The sequence below is a fragment of the Clytia hemisphaerica genome, unplaced genomic scaffold (genome assembly GCF_902728285.1).
Source record: "Clytia hemisphaerica strain Z4C2 unplaced genomic scaffold, Clytia hemisphaerica genome assembly, whole genome shotgun sequence".
Lineage (NCBI taxonomy): Eukaryota > Metazoa > Cnidaria > Hydrozoa > Leptothecata > Clytiidae > Clytia > Clytia hemisphaerica.
This window is the reverse complement of record NW_027103507.1, coordinates 1,469,822-1,492,374: the sequence shown is the minus strand read 5'-3', so window position 1 is coordinate 1,492,374 and position 22,553 is coordinate 1,469,822. Positions and strand designations below refer to the sequence as shown.

Genomic DNA, 22,553 nt, shown 5'->3' with positions numbered 1-22,553 from the left:
TTGCTTCTAACTAAAAATAGTCATTTTTGATACTATAAAATATAGAAATTAATTGTATAAAGAATACCCAAGTCATTTGATGTGGAAAGATTCAGTTGCACGCCATACTCCATCAGTCTGTTCACATGAACAGTTTCATTTTCAATTTTGATTAGCCAGATTAGTCATAAAATCTCAATACCTTGAATACCACCAATATTCAATTGTTTTATTTTGTTACTTTTTTTAAGTTTGTATTTTCTATTTTGTTATTTTTTGTTATTTTTCTGAAAGAAAATAATGTTAATTGTATATAAAAACGAACGTAAAAGCCAACGTAGAAACGTAGAAATCTGAAGAAATATCAATTTTGCCCAATAAGGTTACAATAAGGTTACAATCCAAAACTGACAAACATAATAAGAATAGCCGAGTTTCAACAAAAATTTACTGGTTCTTATAAAGAAAAATAGTTTGTTTATTTGCCTTAAAACGCATGCGTAATTGTTCGTTTTTTTAACCATATGTAGTTTATCTAGCGCAATATACAAAGAGCAATCAGAATATTGGGAGAACGGTCACTTGTAGTATGGTGGAGGAAAGGGATGGCAAAATTTATCCTTTTTTTATTTTGACGTTATTTTTAGATGGTCCGGAATTGTAAAATGAAAACTCCTTTGAAAAGCGCAATTTTATCATTTAAAATGTACCACATGATATACGAAATGACCAATGAAAATGACTTATTAATTACAACTTAACGAGTTTTAATTACAACCAACTCGTAAAATAAGTGCGCGGGAAGTGTTTTCTTACTTAATCCATCCATTCTAATTCATGTAGTTTGTAGGTGGAACAACTTATAATTTTTATGAGGTTTTTGAAATCAGAGTACCAAAAATTAAAGAACAAAAAATAATTTACTTTGAAAATAAAGTACCTCGTGAAAATTAAAAATATTCTAGATAAATAAAATTTCAAAAACATTATAATGTTCAATTTATGAGAATCGCATGTGGGATAAAGTAGGAATAAAATGATAGTGATAGTTCATTCTTTTCACTGACCTTTATATATTGGCGCTACATCAACAAAAATATTTGAGGGAAAGTAGACCTAGCGCTCTCGATGCATTTACACTATTGAGTAGTGCCACCATTAGGGTACCACTTTTCAAAAAACTCCGATCAAAGATTTTGCTTTGCCGGGATTGAGAAACTTGTTCCAGGGTATATAAAGGTCAGTGATTCTTTTTCTTGATCTGACCATTGGATTATCTTCAATGATCCTTAAATTTTCAAGATTGAACAATTTTCAAGAGAAATTTATTCCCAATCCTCTTTTAGTGATTTGATTCTAAGAAAAAAGATAATTTAAAAAGGTTGTCAAAAGGATTAGATAAAACTTGACGAATCATAGAAATATCTTTTAGAAGAGTAGAACCTTGTTTATCAAAAATTGCTAGACATTTAAGCTACACACTTGTGTGTAAATGGGTGTAAATCCATTTCATCATGGATATTCTTAACTTTTTTGGGAAAATCATCCTAAAAGATTCTTACAGCATTCTTAGATTAGGAGCCTTACTTGGGGGTAATTGACAATTTATAGTAGAAAATGCTCTAAAAATGGCATTCTTTGCTTGAGTAGCAAAATTCTATGATGGTGATATTTTTAGCATTATTCTAAATTTTTTGGCCATTTTCATCATGGACATTCTTATAAAGTCTATTCTTGTAAAAAAGCGTGTATTTGTGAGTGACAAATCTTAAACAAAATCTTGGGATTTAGAAACTCGTGATTCTTAAAGAGAGATTTCTTATAAAAATAACCAGTGAAACTTAGTAAAATTGGAATTTATTGAATTTGTTGTGTTGACAGGTTGTTTCGTTTTCCTAGATTTGGTTAGAATTTTCACTTTTTCTTAAATGAATGGATTTTCAAAAAAATAATTTGAAATCAAAAGTATATGAAAAAAGGGAATAAAAAACCTAGTGAATAGATCAGTATTTTTAGCATTTAAAATGAAAGTCTAAAATGGTATATAAAAGCCGTGATTATGGTAAAAGTGTGTGTCACAATACAAAATACAAATTCTGCTGGATTATAAACAAAATAAAATTCTTAAAATTTTAATAAAAAGAGTAGGAAAGTGAAAAAATCTATGAATGATACATCGTGCAAAAAAAAAACAGCAACAGTAACAAGGCAATATTAAAATAAAAACAAATAAATCTAAAACAAAAATTTAAATCAATTAAATAATTATGGTGTTAATTCTTTCGGAGAGGTAATCAAGGTGCTCCAACAAACTAGCAGTAACAAAGACGATTGAACCCGTACAAAAAACCAGTTTCCGTCATAAAACTCATCTTTAGTGTAAGCATCATGAAGTTGTTTAAGTCAATCGTTAGGTGGGTCACTCTGAAAATCTAAATTATACTTTAAGAAGTTAGTTTAAATTTGGCACTACTGACTAAAACCGGGGTCTTTCCGTAGAAAACGTTACGTCATGGATATCATGAATTAGATGGCAGTGAGAGTGTCCTCAATGGTTTTAAATGTATAGATAAGATTTAGTTTTTAACACTAGCAATTTGTAATAAAGAACTACTGAACCGAACTGAACATGGTGATTATTAAAAACCTAGCATTTGGACTAGTCAGTTCATCAGTGTGCCCTCGATTTAGTTTTTAACACTAGCAATTTGTAATAAAGAACTACTGAACCGAACTGAACATGGTAATTAATAAAAACCTAGCATTTGGACTTATGACGTGACTTTTAGTCAGTTTATCAGTTCCACATTTAATCAGGTTTTACTTTCGTCAAACCATTAAAGCACGGTGAGACTGTGTTAGTGGCGAGTGTATGTATCGGTGTTTTTTAATGCGACGATAACTGTCCGCTTTTGATTTGTTTACGAGATCTTAATCAACTGAAGATGACTGCAAATCAGGATATCAGGGTACCGCACTTTCAAAAAACTCCAATCAAAGATTCTGCTTGGCCAAGATCGGGAAAATGTGTCCAGGGTATATGAAGGTCGGTTCTCTTAATAATTTTCACCACACTTTTATAATAATGAAGTGAGTACAGTCACTCTCGTGTTGTCTTCTGACTAGCCACCAGAACCGTTGTAAAACCAACGGATCCGGCGAGACTCGGACTAAAAACCATGCAATTCGCGGGCATTTGCTCTACCATTGAGCTACGGGTCCATGTGGAGCCCGAGGACTCAACTGCCATCACGTAGAGCTGGAAAGGAATTCTTGTCTACTGACTGGACAGAGACGGCGGTAGTACTTTTACAGTACTTTTACATCAAATAGAAAATGAAAAGTGAGAAAAGAAACATACTAACCCAGTAAGGATAAATAGGCAACACCTTGATCAACGAGTTCCTTCTCAGGTTTTGTATTCTCTTCCATGTTCCTTTTAGTTTTACCAACTCTTACAAATACAGGTCCCGTAATATTTTTTCGTTTGATTTCAGGGCCACCTTCTTCCTGTGAATGCCTCTTAATAGCTAGAAAAAAGAGATTTGTAACGAAAATTCTTAGTCCTCACTTCGAAAAATATACTTTGGTGATGAAAATATTTCGAATTCTTCATATATGAAAAAAAAAGAAAGAAAAGAACTTCGATTATGACCTCACAGATTGCCCAAGAAAGAAGAATACCTTATTGGTATATATTTTCTGTGTTACAAATTTTCGCGAATCGCGAAATTTTTTCGAAAAAACGTGTTTCGCGTGTATTAAATTTCGCGATTCACTAAACTAGGTATTTTCAGAAAGTGGGAATATAAAGCAAGAAAAAGACTGTTTTGCTTGAAACACAACGTTTTTTATGTAAAAATACTAACAAAATACTAAGAAAAATTTTTTCGCGCGTATTTAATTTCGCGATTTTGTAAATTTGAAAAATTCAGACAGTATTAAATTTCGCGAAAATTGACCAAAAAACTCGCGAAATTAAGTACCCGCAAAAATTTGTAACACGCGAAAATATGTACCAATAAGGTAAGAATTTTGAATTGATGCTGGATTTCAATTGCAAACGTTTGGTACTCATCCGAAAACTCCCTCACGACTATGTTTCAAATAAAAACAAATCAAAGTTAATCGGATAAAGATAAGAATAGTATTTTCCAACACACATACAAATGACTAACCTTGACGGGTTTGAGGACTTTTCGATGGATCATTCTTGTGGTTCAACGAAGGCGAAGATGAGTTTATAACAGTTGGCAAGCCGGTTGGAGCAGTTGAAGACAATAGCGCCATGTTTGATGGTTGAAGCGTAGAGCAGTCATCAGATTGGACCCCAGATTCAAAACCAAGCTTTGAAATTGGGTCCACTTGTACTCCACCCTGATTATGGAGATCTTGGTTCTCGTTCATTTCAACATGATTTGCGAGATCTTCTTTACCAGAGAAACACTGAAGGTTTGTTTCAGAAGATGACATAACTGAAAATTCAAAGTTCTTTCTGTTAGTTTACATTCTAGTGTCCTAAAAAGTTTCACTCTTTGACAAAATCTCTAGTATACTACGAGTCCGTCTTTTCTCTTTGTACATCGAGGCATGGGAAGATAAGCTTATTAAAGCCAATAAAATAAATAATCTTTTTCTTTCAAGACTCTGCAGTTAGTTAAAATATACAAACACAAACACTATCGAAAACTTGAATAATTCATACCATTTACTATTTTTTATTTACTATATAATTTGATAGATAAAACAGGGCCCGCGCCACGATTTTGAAAGTGAGGGGGCCAACAAAAATATAGTGACTAAGGAGGCGCAACCATGGTTTGCGCAGAAGGGCTGGAAATTTTTCGATTTTGACCTATCTTATTTGGCTAAAACAGCTTCCTTTTTGTTCTGATTTTCTGAAAGAAAACTGTAAGTTTGTTTGTTTAAAACAAAAGAGTATAATTAGACTTATAGTAGGGGGAAATTTGTTCGTTTTTTTTAGGTCGCTCGACTTTTTTAGTCAAAGCACTTGTTATACATTTTTGGAAAGCTAAGGGGTAGGGGAATCAAAATAATTTGGGTGCCAATTTTTTTTCGGACACTTTGGTGTGATTTTCGGACAAATACGACGGTCTCAGGCAAAAATCGTAGGGTGAAAAATTAATGAAAATTTTAGCTTGAGAAAACGGAGACCTGTTGTTTATTTTTGGAAAGCTCTCAAAAAATCAAGATTAGTGATATATTGCGAGTATAGGTGATTTCTTTACCTAACTCGAGATATTAATCCTTAAAAACAGTGTTTTTCAGTGTTTTTCAGCCAGAAACAGCTGTTTGTCCAGTTTTTGCGCTTTCGGAAGCTCAATATCTCGAGTTAGGTACTGAAATCACTTATACTCGCAATATATCACTAATCTTAATTTTTTGAGAGCTTTCCAAAAATATACAACAGGTCTCCGTTTTCTCCAGCTAAAATTTTCATTAAGTTTTCATCCTATGATTTTGGCCTGAGACCGTCGTATTTGTCTGAAAATCAAACCAAAGTGTCCGAAAAAAAATTGGCACCCAAGTTATTTTGATTCCCCTACCCCTTAGCTTTCCAAAAATGTATAACAAGTGCTTTAAGTAAAAAAATCGAGCGATTTTACAAATTTCCCCCTACTATTATTTAAGTGTCCATCTGTCCTCTTTTAGAAAGGTTCTAACGTTTTTATTGGCACTCGCACAGAAAAGAAAAAAGTAATTAGGTGAAGAGAAATTTTTTATTTTGCTTTGCAAAAAAGTGGGGGGGGGGCCATGGCAAATACAACAATGGATTTCTAATTCCAAACAGAATTATCCACGAAAAACAAATTCACGATAAACCTTTTTTTCAGGGTGTATACTTAATAGTCTACATGATAGACAGCTCCAGGCTTTTAGACATTACTCTTGGTTTATAGGCACTACTATAGGCGGCCACTTTTTTTTTTTTTATTTATATTTCCCAGAGCCTCAGTTGACTGGGTCTAAAAACGTAACATACATTATATGTATAAGTACAGGTTGAAATATTAAAACATAGAAAAAACAAAGGGTTAGAAAATAGTAAAAGAAAAAAACTAGTTTATATAAGCAGTAGCTTCAGTAATAATAATATCATCCAAGTTTTCAGTTTTCTGCTTTTTGAGCACACGAGACCCACGTAAACATAAGACTGTGGATCTAATCAGAGCAAAAGCAAGTTTTGTTCTTATCCAGTTTAAAGTCTGATTAAACAGTTCATCCCTCTTGTCGGAAATCAGGATAGCTAAAGATTTGATGAAATTTGAAGCTTCTCTAGCGGTTCCCCCGTTGGTTGTGAAGATTAGGGGTGTGAAGGATCCTTGTTCCACGTTTATGATTCGATGGTTATAGTGGGTTTTCTTCTCTCTTTCATTTGCTTCGAAAGCGCTTTTGAGGCTCTTCCTAGAATACCGTTGAGCGTAGGCATTGAATACCCTGACATCAAAAAATGCTCTCTGGCCTCTAGTCCAGAACCCCATAGCGCTTATATCAGCTCTTGCTCCGGGTTCGGTGATTGTCCCGGTTGGCAGGTCCTCCCCTGTAAGTGGCTCGAGTTGTGGTTCTATTGTGACGTCTTTCTTGACATCACTGATCAGCTTAGCGATAGTGTCCCTGAGTTCGTTATGCCTCTGGTAGACAAAACCCCCTTTGGCACAGGATAAGACATGCTCGACAGTGTAAACTTTACCACATGCACAGTGAGTAGGCAAGTGTTTCAATTGCCATCTGTAACGTACTATAATTGCGTCAAAAAACTCTCTCTTCGATAATACAAAGTTCTCATTTTTGAGGGGTAATGCTGTCAGCCAGTTTGACGCTCCTTGGGCTTGGGCTAGATCGTTTGCTCTAAGCTCGTCCTGGTTCATCTGGGATCTGATGTCCTGTAACAGTGTTTTCTGTCTTGCTTCTTTCTCGCGTGTTACTTTGTATTTGGTGGTTGCGTTTAGTGGGTTGCAGTTGAGCTCCTTTTGTTGGTTGACTATGTCAGTTTTGAGCTGGTGGCTGACTCTTCTTGAGTTGCTATGCTCGATATCGGAGATCTCAGATAGGATGGGTATACCCAAACCCCCCGACTTCACCGGTAGACTGAGGAGCTTCCTTTCCATCTGGTTGCAGTGATGTCCCTCTGTCAAGGCTGGTATAAGATGCTGGTCTATTGCGTCGTCTAGGGGCTTCAGTAGATCGGAGATGTCATCCAAGACTCGAATATGATAGGTGAATTTGTGAATGAACCCACCTACAAAAGCACTGTAGGCACACTGAGGCTGTGACTTGGCAATATCTGATAGATCGATAATCTCCTTGACCCAATCTGATACTTTAGACTTAAGGTAATCAGATTTGAAATGTTCAGTTCCTAAAGTGCCACCAAGGTATTTCCGACCATTTGCTGTTATATTGATGTTGGTTCCCTCAAAAAGTTCTAATGCTTCAAGGTACTTGTTCTCTTTTACAATCAGCCAAGATTTGCTAGCCTTAGGGTGATAACCAAGGTAGGGTCCGAGTCTGTTTATTTCTGACCACCATTTCAATAGGTTAGCAAGCTTACCACCACCAGCAAGATCATCTGCAAATGCAGCTTCTTTGACGTTCCTCGATTGCGGGTCCTCTTTCAATAAATCTAGCAAAGGTACCAACCCTAGGGCATATGCAGGCATAGCCATTGGATCGCCTTGGGTGGTTCCTTCACTTGATGACAGTTCGGAGCCTCCAGTGACAAAGAGTCTAGAATTTTTACTGTAACAGTTTAGTATGTATGTTGAGATTGCTGGGCAGAGAAATTTAATGTTGTGCAGAAAAGCATCTCGTTTCAGGGTGTTAAAAGCGTTAGAGGCGTCTACAAGAAGGATGGCGTCGTTGTCTTCTTCACTAAAAATTTCATTCATAGCATGTACAGCAGCTTCACTACCTGCCTGTTGGCCGGCACACACTTGCAGTGAGCCTGCTGCTTTCATAACTATAGGCGGCCACTAGTGACCCCCCCCCAGGATTCGCCTAAACGTAACGGAAGTTTTTAGCAAAAGATGTTTATCAATAGAGGTATAATTTGAAAGAAATTTAAAACACAGCTAATTGACTTAGCTTTCGAAACTCTCTATTGTTTCATTGAAACCTCAGTGCGTATGCAATGTAAAGTGAGAAATTCAATATTCAAAACGAGAAATATGAAGATATGACGTAGCCTAGTGTATACCTAGCTTAGCAAAATTCAATGCTTGAAGAGTACCTTGTTCCCCTGTAACAATATCTGTGGCTGTCTTGTTATCCATCTCACATTCATTTGATAGGGCTTGCAGCGTGACTTTGCTTTGTGATTCCGTTAAGCCATACTTGAGGTCAGTAGACATTTTTTGCTTCGGTAACAAATATTTCACTGACACTGAATCCAGCTTTTTATCCAATTTTTCATTTCTGTCATAGAGCTTTTGGAAAACGGCCAAGAGTTCGTCCATCTTACGCTGGTTTAAAGCCTTCTCATCTATAATTTGATTGACTAGTGAAAAAAAATGATAGTTTGAAGATCAACCGCTTGTTGTAAAAGTTTCATTGCCATTTTGAGGCTCTAAAACAACACAGAAGACGATTAAAGGATAATTGATATTTGTCGTCTTCATTTTCCATCTTCATACTCCAAACTTTATCTGTTTCATAACCCACTCCGTATTATCTTTTCAACAATCATAAAACCGTCATTTTAATGTTATTCTTCCGGGTGCTTCACACTTTTTTTCTCAAAATTGACGCCTTTTCGAAATAGAATTTTTTCTACTTTTCTGCGTAATTTTGGAACACGTCAAGCAAATTTAAAGCATGATAGCTCAAAATTTGCAAAAGTTGCAGCGAGATGATTAGATACGTCGTAATGTAACAGAGACTCATATTGTTCTTAATTTGTTCTCAGGTTTTGGTCAGCTTTCAGCCTCGTGTTCTTATGAAATTGTTCTTGTTATTTTACATTACATTGTGTAATGTTAAGACGCTAGATGGACGTTTTTTTTCAGTTGAGAATGACAAAAACTCGCTAAAGACTTACTACAGACAGCATCATCATTCGATAGCTGGATTTCCAGATCTTGACTTCGACATTTTTCTTGTTGAGTCGAAGTTGATGTTCCAGGTACATCTTCACTCTCTTTGACCTCTTGTTTCTCTGAAACTGTGGAGGGAGCTATGATGAATAAAAAATGATTTTAGGATGCCTAATATCAAAGTCAAAACAAATCACTTCTTTGAATACAAATAAATAACTTAAAAAAAGGAAATGCATCTACATTCTAGATGTCGCATGAGCCAATACGTACCTTAGTTCAGATTTATAACATAATTAGTTTTCTCACAATCTTAATTCAAACTTGTGCACTTTTTTTTGAAACACCTGGTATTCATTTTCATATTCATATTCATGGTATTTATAAGTTAAAAGCCCTTTTTCTCCTTTCCAGATTATATTGAGACAGACTTTAAAAGACCGAAGACCTTGAGAGACAAAAAAACATCATAAATAATTTTAGCGAAGCCAATACACGGGTTGTCAATTTTTTTTTGATTTTATTCTGTGTAATTTGCAAGAAAAAAATATCAAGTACGTATTCCTTTGAATTAACACCCTCTTTTAAACGCCCCCTCTTTTAAACGCCCCTCCTAAAATCCAAAAAATTTAATAAACGCCCGGGGCGTTTATTCGAATAAGATGAGAGTGTTTGTTTACAAGATATCTTTTTCTGCTGCTTCTTACACGGAATCAAAACATAGAGCCAAATCGAAACCCATGTGTTTGAAGCAAAAAATCAAGAAAATGAAATAATTCCATTCACATGTGACAAGCTCGTAAGAAATAGAACATGCCTTTAGATTGAGTTGTAGCGAGATAATTAGATACGTGGTAATGTAACAGAGACTCCGATTGTTCTTAATTTGTTCTCAGGTTTTGGCCAGCTTTCAACCTCGTGTTCTTATGAAATTGTTCTTATAAAAAAGTGTGTAATGTTATGGACGCTAGATGGACGTTTTTTTCAGTTGAGAATGACATAAACTCGCTAAAGACTTACTACTGACAGCATTTTCATTCGCTAGCTGGATTTCCAGATCTTGACTTTGACATTTTTCTCGTTGAGTCGAAGTTGATGTTCCGGGTACATCTTCACTCTCTTCCCCCTCTTGTTTCTCTGAAACTGTGGAGGGAGCTATGATGAATAAAAAAATATTTTAGGATGCCTAATATCAAAGCCAAAACAAATCACTTCTTTGAATACAAATAAATAAATTAAAAAAAGGAAATCGATATAATTCCATTCACATGTGATAAGCTCGTAAGGAGTTAAAGGTTTTGTTTTTAAATAAGAGTGATATCGTTTGCTTACTCATCAATTTTAATTTACAAGCTTTTTCACATTGGATTGACACGGATGTGGAGCAAGAGCTTCTAAAAGCGCAAACAGGCGCAAAAACTGAACAAAACAGCTGTTTCTGGCTGAAAAAACACTATTTTTAAGGGTTAATATCCCGAGTTAGGTACAGAAATCACCTATACTTGCAATATATCTCAAATGTTATTTTTCTTAAAGCTTTCTAAAAATATACAACAGGTCTCCATTTTCTCAAGCTAAAATTTTCATTAATTTTTGACGCTATGATTTTTAACTGAGACCGTCATAGTTGTCCGAAAAACACACCCATGTGTCCGAAAAAAATTGGCACCCAAGTTATTTTGATTCCCCTACCCCTTAGCTTTCCAAAAATGTATAACAAGTGCTTTGACTAAAGAAATCAAGCGACCTAAAAAAAAACGGAAACAGTTATGCAAAAATAAAACCTTTAAACTTGCCTTTAGATTGAGTCGTAACTTCGCTATTACGGAAGACTTCAGTGGGTAAATGGGGCATCTCTGACAAAGAATTGTCTTGATTTACCATTTCACGTAACACAAAAGTATTATCATCTTCATCATTGGCTTTGTTTCCGTCTTTGGCTGAAAAATTAAGAGTAAATCAGTCTTCAGGGTTTCTGAAATTTGGGAAAGAAAATAAAATCCTGAAAATTTCGCCTTGATCTCTCAAGTAAATTTTAAGATACAACATCTCAAAGAAAGGCCATTAAAGGCCTTTGAGATGTTCTTAACACGCTTAGTTTCTTTACTTAAAATTTGTTAAAAACAGTCCTGAAGTTCTGAAATCTGAGACCCAGATTGTTCTTTAATTTGTTCTTACTTTTTGTTCAGTTTTCAGTTTCGTGTTCTCGTAAATTTGTTGGTATAAAAAAGTGTGTAATGTTATGGAAGCTAGATGAACGTTTTTTGTCTGTTGAGAATGACAAAAACTCGCTAAAGACTTACAGACACTATCATTATTCAATAGGCGGATTTCCTGATCTTTACTTTGACATTTTCCTGGTTGAGTCGAAGTTGATGTTCCGGGTACATCTTCACTCTCTTCCCCCTCTTGTTTCTCTGAAACTCTGAAGGGAGCTATGATGAATAAAAAATAATTTTAATATGCCTAAATATCAAAGTCAAAACTTCTTTGAATACAAATAAATAGATTAAAACAAGAAAATATATCTATATTCTACTCTAGCTGGATTGAGCTAATACGTATTCAAAAATTCATCTTCATGGTACATTTAAAATGTCAACTTTTTTTAGACTCAATTTTTCCTGAAAGACATAAAAGTTTTATAGAGAAATCTTTTCCCAATTCTCAAATGTTCTTTCATGCATTCATATATGCTTACCTGAAGGGAGATATTTCAATTTCAGAGAATTGGGATAAATATTTTTCAATTCGTTGCCATTCTGATCGAATTCAACCAGTTGTAGATGAACATCCACTTCCTCTATATTGTTGAATGCAGGCATTTTAAAAGTCAGACTCTGAAAAGAAAAGAAAACAAGGCATTTATTCTAAGCATTGTGGTATAAGTGTAAAAGTGATTTCTTTTGATTCTTTTTCCACGATATAAAATTCTCGCTTATTTGAACTTCTATCATTTGAACCTTTCTACAACTCGAACTTGTTTCCAGTCCCTAGTCAAAGAGAACTCTTTCTATAGTTAGAATATCTCTGTGATTCGAACAAATAACATTTCCTCGCTCCAGTTCGAATTAGTGTGAGTCAACTGTAAAATAAATAGCAAGTACACGTTTTTTTTAAGAAACACACTTTTAAGAAACATGAGGCCTAGAATGCCTAAAAATTAAGAAACATCTAAGAAACATGCTGAGGCTGAGAATGAGAAAATAACATTTTTTAATTCGTTTTTTTTAAGAACCTTCCAATAAAAACAAATGCTTTATACTGATTATGTCAAAAAGTTTAGAAACATGTAAAAAACATTTAAGGCTCCGAAATGCCGATTTCTTAAGAAACATTGAGGCTGATTGGTAAAACTAGTTTCTTAAAAAAACACGTGTAGAAAAGTATGTTTCTCATCTTGCTCAATATTTCCAGAATGATTAATGCGATTAAGGAGAAATTGTATACAAAAATTAGAGGGGGTGGAAATTAGATGGGGTCAGACCCTGACGCATCATATTAGAACTTTTATAATTTGAAGTTAATTTCTGCCTTGGCTTGCCCATTTTTTTGTTTTCTTTATATTTTCAAATGTAATTAACCACCTTATTTGATAATGACTTATAGTTTTTAAATACAAGACTGATATTACAGGAAAAATTCTTGTAAATAAAAATTTGATGAATTTTATTTTTTATGTAAACCATTTCTTACGTTAATTCGATTTATGTAGAGGTCGAGATATAAATTCTTCTTTCGAAATAATCAACATTCCAAATCTGCAAAATGTTGTCAGGCTCATGCAATCATGGACAAAAGGTCTGTAAACTTTTCAAAAAATTAATCAATAGTGCCAAAAAAAGCCCTTTTAGCATTTGGAAAATTCCCCAAATGAACCACAAGGCGATTATTTGGCAGAAGACACCTACAGGCTTGCCAGCAGTCCTTGTGGCTTTAGTCCTTGTGAATTTTAGACTTCCAAATGACTGAAAATGGGTGAACTTCAGCCACCGTGGTGGGTGGTGGGTGCACCAGAGAGCTCTGAAAAGTTGTTTATAATTGATTAAACCATCTCGAATATGGTCTAATTAGATGTCTTCTCGAAAAAGATGAAGTGCAAAACTCATTGAACCTTCAATCTTCAATCTCAGACAAAAAAAAGGCCTGAAGACTTTGCAAAAACTAATTTCCTTCAATGTTGAGTGGATTTGGCTTCTAGACTTGTCATCCAACTCTCCAAATCGAAAAAAAACAAGATTGGCCTCTGTAAAAATGGGTTTTCACTGGTTTTCAAAAGCTTATTTTGAAATTTTTCATGTATTTTTGAAAAGTCTACAACCTTTTGTCCCTGATTGTGGGTGCTATGACCAACTACTTACATTGAATTTTGTATCTGGTTTGAACGTGGAATCATCTATAATTTCGCCACTTCTCAATGTGCCTGCAAAAAATAAGCAATAATATTTTGATAAGATGAACGAATGTGCTTTTATCAGCAAAAACAAAAACGTTTAATAAGTAGATCTCCCAGGAGGCACACAACGTTGTTTCAACGTTTATCTAACGTTCACAACGTCCATATAACGTTCTATTAACGTTTAAACAACGTTGTGTGCCAGCTGGGCTTGCTAATTTCACCTTCTTTAACGGTAATATTTAGGCTGCACGCATCCTCTCTAATATGCTTTTGACGGGAATGCTAATTGTGTATGAAATTCTTGTCTGAGAGTTACCCCCAAATTTGTGGTAAAACCTGTTTCAATTTTCTTAAAAAGGTTAAAAAATCCAATAATTGCATTAGCCTTTAACCATTCAAATTAAATAAATAAAACTTGAAGATCTCTCATAAATATAAGACTTACTAATCAAGCTAATCAAGTTTCTAAAACTCAAAAACACGAAGATACAGGTAACTCTCGAACAGGAATTTCATACACGATATTCATCCCCTTTATCAAAATATAGCAAAGGGGATGCGTTCAGCCTAGCTAATACAATGGTCTATGGTCTTTTATACTGTTGGTAATTTGGTACTATGCTGTTCTATAACATGAATATTTATAAATTGAAACAAATTAGATTTCTCATTTCGAGTTTGAATTAGTTTTAGAGTCAACTGTGGGAAGGACGGTAAATCATAATCTTACGTAATTCTTTTTGGTTATAAGAGAACACCAATTGTAAATTCTCAGTTCGATTTTTTATACCTGAAAGTGTAAAAGACAGTCATTAGTTACTTGATTATTTTGAATATTAAAGAAATTCCTTTTTTTAAACGTTTTCCGATGACTTCAGCATTTTGATGGGAGCATTTTCAGAAAAAAATCATTCTCTGAGCTAGTAGAATCCAAAAAAGGTATGGTTTGTTAAGTTTAGGTATCTAGATCACTAGATTTATTTTAAGTTGGCTAAATATGCTAAGAAACTGCTGACTCAGCAATAGAAGCAATAAAATAATCTCGAGGTCTAGACATCGAAAGTTAGTAAAAACACAATTCATACTATTTTTAGATACTACTTATGGTTCAGGGTTATCCAGCTTTGAGGTTGATTTTTTCTGAAAATGCTCCCAGCAAAATGCTGGATGTCATCCCCACCGTCGATTTTTGGCCTTAAAAATGCAATTTCTTGGCGCCAGGTAGCCGAAACTTAAAACAAGTAACCCCATTTCCTTTATCTATTTTTTTTTGCGCTGAATCCGTTGGTGGCATCAAAAATTTGATTTTCAAACTTCGATAAAATAGTTTGTAAAGCTCTAAAAATCCATTTGCTTGAAAGCTGCAGGAGATTCGATAGACAATTGTTTTTGTTAATTCTACACTGTATTGAGCATATTTTTAGAAATTTGTCCTGATTTAAGGGGTCTAAAGAAAAGTTATTCATTTTTTTTTCTAAAGTACAATTTCCAACCCTCTGGTCAATAAAAACTGCACAAAAATTTTTGCTCTTCTTTAGTACAATTTGAAAATGTTTGCAAAAAGCCCACCCCGTTTATTAGGGACCTGAAAGAATCAAGCATACTTTCTCCGCTCATTTTCAACTCGACGATATCACCACTCCGTTTTGAGCTATCATTTGACTGGAGCTTGATATCTAAATCAAAAGTTCCAAATGTTATTATTTTAATTCATCATTATTAGAAATCAGGTCTACTTTAATTTTCTGTAAGCATTCAGCTTTTTTTAAAGTTAAACTTGTATTTTAAAAATTATTATAAAAAAGCAAAAAATAGCTTGAGTATTCCTTTAAAACTAACCATATTTTTGATTTCTGATTCTGGTTTGCCATTGTCCAATTTTTTCGAAATCGTTAAGTTTTTCCATCAGTTTGGTAATATCAGTGTCTAAAAGTTCATCGCTTAGCTTAAACACTTGTACATCAACTTCTGCGTTGTATATCCGGAGGTCATTGTTTTTCTCTGAAAATATAAAGCATAAGGTTATGAGTTGAACTGGGAATGTTGTAATGTGAAGTAGAAAAAAGTATATTGTACCTGTCACTTTCCCTGTCTCAAAAAGTGCCACAAAAAAGTTTCTTTCTTTCACGCGAATTTTCTTGAGATCTAAAAATTTTTAAAGAAGAATTCCTTTTCTATTGAAAAGAAGAATGACTAACTTGAATTTTGAGCAGTCATTTTTTTAAATTTGGTTCATTAGATCAAAAGTGATATCTATTTATTGACAATTTGCATTAAAAATTTCTTCAATATTTTGCTTTGTGAAGGTGGGGACTACCTTATCAAAATTTAGCCAGGGGGGGCTATTTTCCTTAGCCTTACCCTCCCCCTGAAAAAAGCTGGGAGCTGGGAGCTGGTTCCCTCTGCATTCTATGCCATTGAATAAAAAAGTTACTTTCAAAAAGTGCTCGAAAACATTCAAAATCAGCCTTGATACATTAGTATTGTTGTTTTAGTCATTAAAAATTATAATAAGCTGTCAAAGTTACCTTTGTTTTTATAAAAGAAAGTTGAATTTCAATTAAAAAAGGAAGAAAATTTGTCAGAAAATGCCAAAAAATATGGTTAAGAGACTCATAAAAACCAATCAAATATGGGGTTGGAGAAAAGTCTGAAGATAAACTGGGCAAAAACAAATGGAAATGATTTTGATGAGGATTTTAAACCATTTCTAGGCTTACGTTTCAAAATTTATGTACTACAAAGAAATGCTCTTATCCGTGCGAAAGTTATTACGACTGCAAATTTTAAAATTAAAGTTTGATGGCCGTTCTTCAACGATTTTCAAGCACTTTTTGAAAGTAAATTTTTTATTCAATGGAGTATAACTTTTATTCTAATAAAACAAATTTAATGAAAGGACCCTTCAAAATTTAAGTTTATCCTTCTTCTTTTCAATGTACAAGAATTCGTTCTTGTAAAATTTATAGAACCTCGAGAAATCACGTTCAAAGAGAGAAAAATATTACCTGTTTTTGATTCCTCTGTTGACTTTTTTTGTGTTCCTAAAAACCAAATTAATTAGAAAAATAAAATAAAAACCAAATCAACCAATCAAGTAACAACAAAATGATTATAACTTAACAATGATTACTAATGATTTAAAACAAAAATAGAAATTATAATTCTTTTCAATAAATGAAAACAAGGAAAAAATAGTGCAAACAGTTATGTTCAGTCAAGCATGATAGCATTATGGGGAAATAACCCCTATTATATCATTTCTTAATGCTTCCACTATCATGTACTTTCAGGTTCCAAATAAACGCTCCTCCCCCCTGTTAATTTTTTGAAAATTTTCCAACCCCAACGGACCTTATTAGGACCCCCCCCCGTTTATTAATTTTTAAGAATATTTTCAGCTATCAAAAGAGGAGGCCCCTTATTTTGCTCTAAATAGCAATAAATAAACCCCGGCAATTAGGTCCCCCCCCCTGTTTATTAAAGTCTCGAAAATTTCCCAACCTCCAACCCCTTGTTTATTTGGAACCTAAGAGTATATTCAAAAATTATCAGAATATTCACCTTCTTTTTCAGCATCTTTGCTTTTTTTAACAAGGCAGGTATTCCAGCTAGAAGAGAATATCAACTATGCTATATTATTGTACGTATATATCCGAGATCCCCTCCCCAATACAATAATTTTTGTATCAAGCATGACTGCTAACAATCTTTTAAGTCTGCAGTATTCTTTGCGCCCTTTTTGTTTTCTTCGATTCAATTTGTCAAGTGCACTTCCCCTCAACAGAATAAGAATACATTCCTCCTTGAAGGATTTATTTTATTTGTGAGGCCTCATTTTACAATAACTTAAAAACAGTAGGGGGGATTACACTACATAAATAAATTGACTTATCGAGAAGACATTATATTTCTGATTAGTGAAAATCACACAAAACCAGAGTCGGTGAGTTCCACTTTGATGATTTTCTTAAATAATAAGCCTTACTTATAGTTTGGGAGTTTAAAAATCAAAAAATATTTTTAAAATTTGAACCTATGAAGTGGTGGCACTTAATGGGTTTATAAAAGAAAACTTAAATTTTGAGCTCGATTTTTCATCCCAAATTTTTTGCATTCAACCTATTTTCAGTTACAGATCAGTGGCACTTAATGGGTTATTAAGATATGCAGCAACAGTTTAGCAAGATGGCATGGCATGGTATTATAAACAGAAATACATAGTAGAACAATTCTTACTAAAGAGGATCATCTTCTTTGAAAGTCTGACAGTGTATCCCTCTCTTCTTGTTAACCATTGTTGTAAACAGTTCATTCTTTGTTTGAACAATTACCAAAACAGGAAAGTTACGATCTTTAATCTATAAGAAAACCAGACGAATTTTCTTGCTCTCGGTGAAAAATACTTTGTAAGACCTTCTGTAACGGACATTGTTGATCTCGTTTGAAGAAGATACATAGGAAAAAATATTAATAAGGTACTCATCTCAAGCTAAAAAGTGTAAAGTGCTTAGAAATTAGAGCATTCTTTTAAAAGCTGGCAAAAAAAGTAGTTGATATAAAATACATTTTTTAGGGAGTTTCACTTCTTCTTTAAGTCTGCGCCACAATTAGTTTTATGGCGTGAGATGCTTGACAATTAGATCTGCCTAGCCAGGGTGCATTACACAGTGCTATGATGAATCCCAATAAGGAAATTCATACATCTGCTCTACCATTCAATATCCTGAAAGAAGATAGCTGTATAAACACACATACCTCCAATTTCATAGGAAATTCACTTTTATGGTCACCTTTTACAACTTCTGATTCATAGCGAATTCTCATTGCCTAAAAACCAGAGAATAAAATAAGGTTCTTTGTGTTTCCTTATATATTATTCTTAATATTTACTGACCCTTATAATTTAGTATAGTTCAATATCATATTTATTCAGTTCAACCTAAGGCGTTGAAAGGCCAAGTTTCTTTGTAAGTAAACCAGAAAACCTATTATCAAGGAGTTATAAAGTGAGTGCACAGTAAAATTGCACAACAACAACAACAACAACATCCAGGTTCTTTGAATCTATGACTGTATGAGCTTTGAGACATCACGATCATCGAAAAATAGATGAAACCTGCCTAAGTAGGAATATACCCTTTTGACCGTAGCTGCCAATTGCCGTGCAGGTATTTTTTTGTCTGTTTTACCCCCCTAAAACCGTCCCAGTCCTTCTTTCGCGTCTATATACAATAGAAAAATGTGTCAAAAAAGGAATGGATCGAGTTTAGAGGGATGATTAAATAATTAAGTGGCATGCGCCTGACCACGCGATTACGGTCGAAAAGGTGTATATTTCTAGTAGCATACATAATTTTTAATACTGTATTTGAAAATAACACTCTTACAGCTGGTGGTGGTTTTACTAGATTTATTTTGTAATTGCCACTGAACAATCTGTTCATCTTGTCTTCTTTTTCGAAAATTTGATTTTGGTCTCTGTAAATATTTATTGAGTTATAATAATAATAATAATAACATTATCTCAGATATAATTTTGGATATTATTTCACTGTGCCAATTTTTACTAATATGTATTTCATAACGGCAGACATAAAGCTATATGGTTCAAACAATGGTGATTAAAAGCCAATTTATACATATAAGAAAATGTATGCTGATCAAAAACAATGTAAAATATGGAACATTGGTATCAATTTTTAAATTCAACATTCTTAACTAGATTCTAAAAAGTTTACAGACTACATTTTTTGAGACACTTCTTTGTAGAAGAAAAAAATATTTCCTTTGCACAATAGCTTATTTATTTATGGCAGTTTTATTTATAAGAATCGATAAATCTAAAAAGTTGAAATACTCCAAAAGTAGACCCCTGCTTGCTGGAATAGGTGGCCGAGAACCCTTTGACATGGTCTTGACATTTTATTGACAAAACGACCCTTTTGAACCAAACTATTGACTATATAAGCTTCCCAAACCAATTACAAGGAGTATTTTGGCACCTTTCAATATTATGCAAATCATACAATAGGACACTGTAGGACAGAATAAATAGAGATTGACCCCTTTTTTATATATTCCAGAGCCCTGAAATAGTTCTTTAGACATTATTGTGTGTTCTTATAATAAGAGTCATAAGAGGGAGTAGGTTTAGAAAAAGAAAAAACTATGATAATTGCCTTTTGTTTTATAATTATATGAGGCCAAGAGAATATTTTACTCACTACATTAAGTGCATTAAGAGCCATTTTCTGTAAAAATCAGACAGAATCAGGCAGGTCGAGGAAGTGATATCCTCAGATTTTGCCAATTTTTGGATATTTTGCTCAAATATATACATGAAAATAACATCCTGTGAAAATAGTTTTGAAAAATCTTTTTTTGTTCCCAAGATATGGGCCTTTAAAATTTGGGCCAATTCTCCCAAAAAAGTGCACTTTTGATAAATCTTTGACTTCAAGAGCAATTTTAGACATGATCAAGCTTAAGATTTGTTTCAAAACATATTTTCCTGGAAGAAATCCATTGGTACTTTGAAAAAGTGGCATTTTGAGAAAATTTTTCTGACCCCATGGCTAGAAATCATTGCCTGAAATCACAACATTTCTAATTTTGAATAGATTTTGAGAGCAATTAGCTGGCTTGACCACAAAGTGTCACATTGATATTTTTGTATATTTCTGAAGTCTTTATGGTCATCTTAAACTTTCAGTTAAAATTTCCATGTGACACTTAAGGCCAGGCCCTAAAATGGCGGTTAAACATAGCTTTTCGCTCAATTTTTAGTATTTTCACTGGCCAACTGTCTGTGCTCTTTGACAATTGATTAGCGATAGCAGCCGGCAAGGCGACCTTCTTTTCCGATGTGTTCTGCTGAGAGCATATTTTAGCTAGAAATTTTGATCTGTTGCTGATCAGAACTTCGAAAATTAATTAACTAGAAATAATGATGTGTTATGATGAGACAGGTGACAGGGGTATAATCAAGGTCATCTACTGTGTTCTTGTTGTTTAGTAGTCTGGAGATCCATACTCTCTATTCAAACTTACAACACATAAGCAAAAATAGACCTTTTTTCAAAGAGGCCACCCTGTTGAATAATTATGTAGTCCAGCAGAAAAACAATGATAAAACCATGCATAATTATTACAATATGTATGATACAGTAATTATGCATGGCTCTATCATTGTTTTTATGGCTGGACTACATAATTATTCAACAGGACGTCCTCTTTGAAAAAAGGTCTATCCCATCAAAAGCTACTCATAATGAGAGTATATATGGTATTTATGACCCAGTTTGAATTTGTTTATATTTGGTTTGAATTTTGTGCCAAAAAAGCCATTGATAAGGTTAGCCAATCAGGTTTGCGCACTTCCAATCAAAACAATAATATCACCTGGTTTCAACAATTGTTTAACACACAGCCACTAGAATTCTGCAGACAGATTTGGCATCTACAAAAATACCCGGCTACTCTGTTATTTCTATCGAAACCACATGGAACATAGTAGAAGGGTCTCCCAGCTATTTCTATTTCAATGTGGTTGAGTTACAGGAGGCTGAGAAGCCTATTTTCGCAACTATAGGCACTAAGTTAGTGTCCCGTCAGCACCTTGGACATGTTGGACTGACTATATACCCAATTCCCCTCACACATCATATGGCATGGGTTGACCCGGGCGAAGGTTCGTTCACTTGCCAAGTGAACTGTCGTGAGTGGGAATCGAACCTCTATCACCTGTGTAGGAATCGAAGTTGATGACCACTATACCACGGCACCAGCTAGTCGTTTAGGTAACCCTAGAAAGCTTCAGCAGAACACATCTTTTGTGGAAAAAAAAACAAATATCTTACAAGTATACCGTGAAGCCGGGTAACTTGCATCAATGGAGGCTAACTTGCATAGCCATCAAATGACTGACCAATGCAATGACCAATCAATGCAGCAAAATATCAAAACAAATAAAAAACTATGCAGCTCCGCTTTTGCAGCTCTGCTCTATACCATTTTGTTTTGATTTAACTACATTTAACTTTGTATTTTACTGACCAGCAGGTCATTCATTTGAGGGCTATGCATGTTAGCCTCCACTGGCACTGACAGACTGGGTTACACGACTTCACAGTAACTAGGGAAACAAAATAGTGCGATAAAGGTTTCCTAGAGATCAGAACTCATATGTTCATTTGTATAAGAAAATTGAAGTTCATAACATGTAATCTGCTAGAAGATAAGACTCTCCGCCGGCTGCTGAGAGGTAATAGGTCTGGATAGGTACAGTTTAGATAGCATGACAAGTAAAAAAAAAACCAATCATTTGATGATTTAATGGATGATATCCTCAAGAGCAGCCGCCGGCAGATTTTTTTTAAATAACTGTTCTTTTTTTCCAGGAGAGTAAATTTTATGGATAAATCTAGGAGAGACTTTCCTAAAAACACCCAGGTAAAATCCAGGGGTCGCCTTAAAGACATCTGTTCTTAAAATCCAGGAGCACATTTTAAGGAAAAACACATACAATTTTCCAGCGGACAATCTGTTCAAAAAATCCAGGAGCTACATTGGCCTACATTGTGAAAAACACAACCAGATGCCAGATTTTTTTTCCAGGCAGCTTCATAATTTTCTTAAAACGTCTCATTTTCTAGGAGCATTTTAACTTCTTAGAGAATAGCTGTTATATTTTTCCAAGAGCATAATACTTCTATAGAACAGATATACATTTTCCAGGAGTCCCATTTTTCCCCAGAACAGATGATATAATCCAGGAGAGCCCAGGATACAAAACAGATAGTTTTTTCTAGGAGAAAGGGACCTCAAGAACAGATATTTCATACTTCCTAGCCGGTGGCTGCTCTTGTATCCTTTCATTTCTTTATAGACAAATACAAAAATCAAATAAAGCTCTTCAAAAAACATCCTCTAAAATTTGGAAGATGACCTCACCCTCCTTCTTGTTTGCATTATAGTCACTAGAATATAGGTATTCAATTGACATTGTTGTTTATATGTACCATGTGATCAGTGATTACTGATGAGGAGGTACCTCTCTGTACAAGGTAACAGTCTAGTACTATTTAACCGAGCCAAAAACTTAAACTATCGTCCGTCAA

At 34.2% G+C, this 22,553-nt stretch overlaps 1 protein-coding gene across 1 annotated transcript; it reads right to left on the bottom strand.

The window, feature by feature from the left end:
* Window positions 1–1,973: 1,973 nt before the first annotated feature.
* Window positions 1,974–18,908, bottom strand: LOC136798936 (uncharacterized). The gene is made up of 18 exons (XM_067055616.1): window positions 18,822–18,908; window positions 18,190–18,261; window positions 17,671–17,792; window positions 16,996–17,042; window positions 16,440–16,475; window positions 15,271–15,432; window positions 15,036–15,107; window positions 14,162–14,221; window positions 13,394–13,455; window positions 11,734–11,872; window positions 11,336–11,467; window positions 10,829–10,972; window positions 10,053–10,187; window positions 9,038–9,172; window positions 8,231–8,497; window positions 4,158–4,454; window positions 3,345–3,509; window positions 1,974–2,403 (listed from the first exon to the last, which is right to left on the bottom strand). Exons 1-18 carry the CDS (start codon window positions 18,876–18,878, stop codon window positions 2,399–2,401), a joined length of 2,109 nt encoding a protein of 702 aa, XP_066911717.1. The 5' UTR covers window positions 18,879–18,908; the 3' UTR covers window positions 1,974–2,398.
* Between the last annotated feature and the right edge of the window lie 3,645 nt (window positions 18,909–22,553).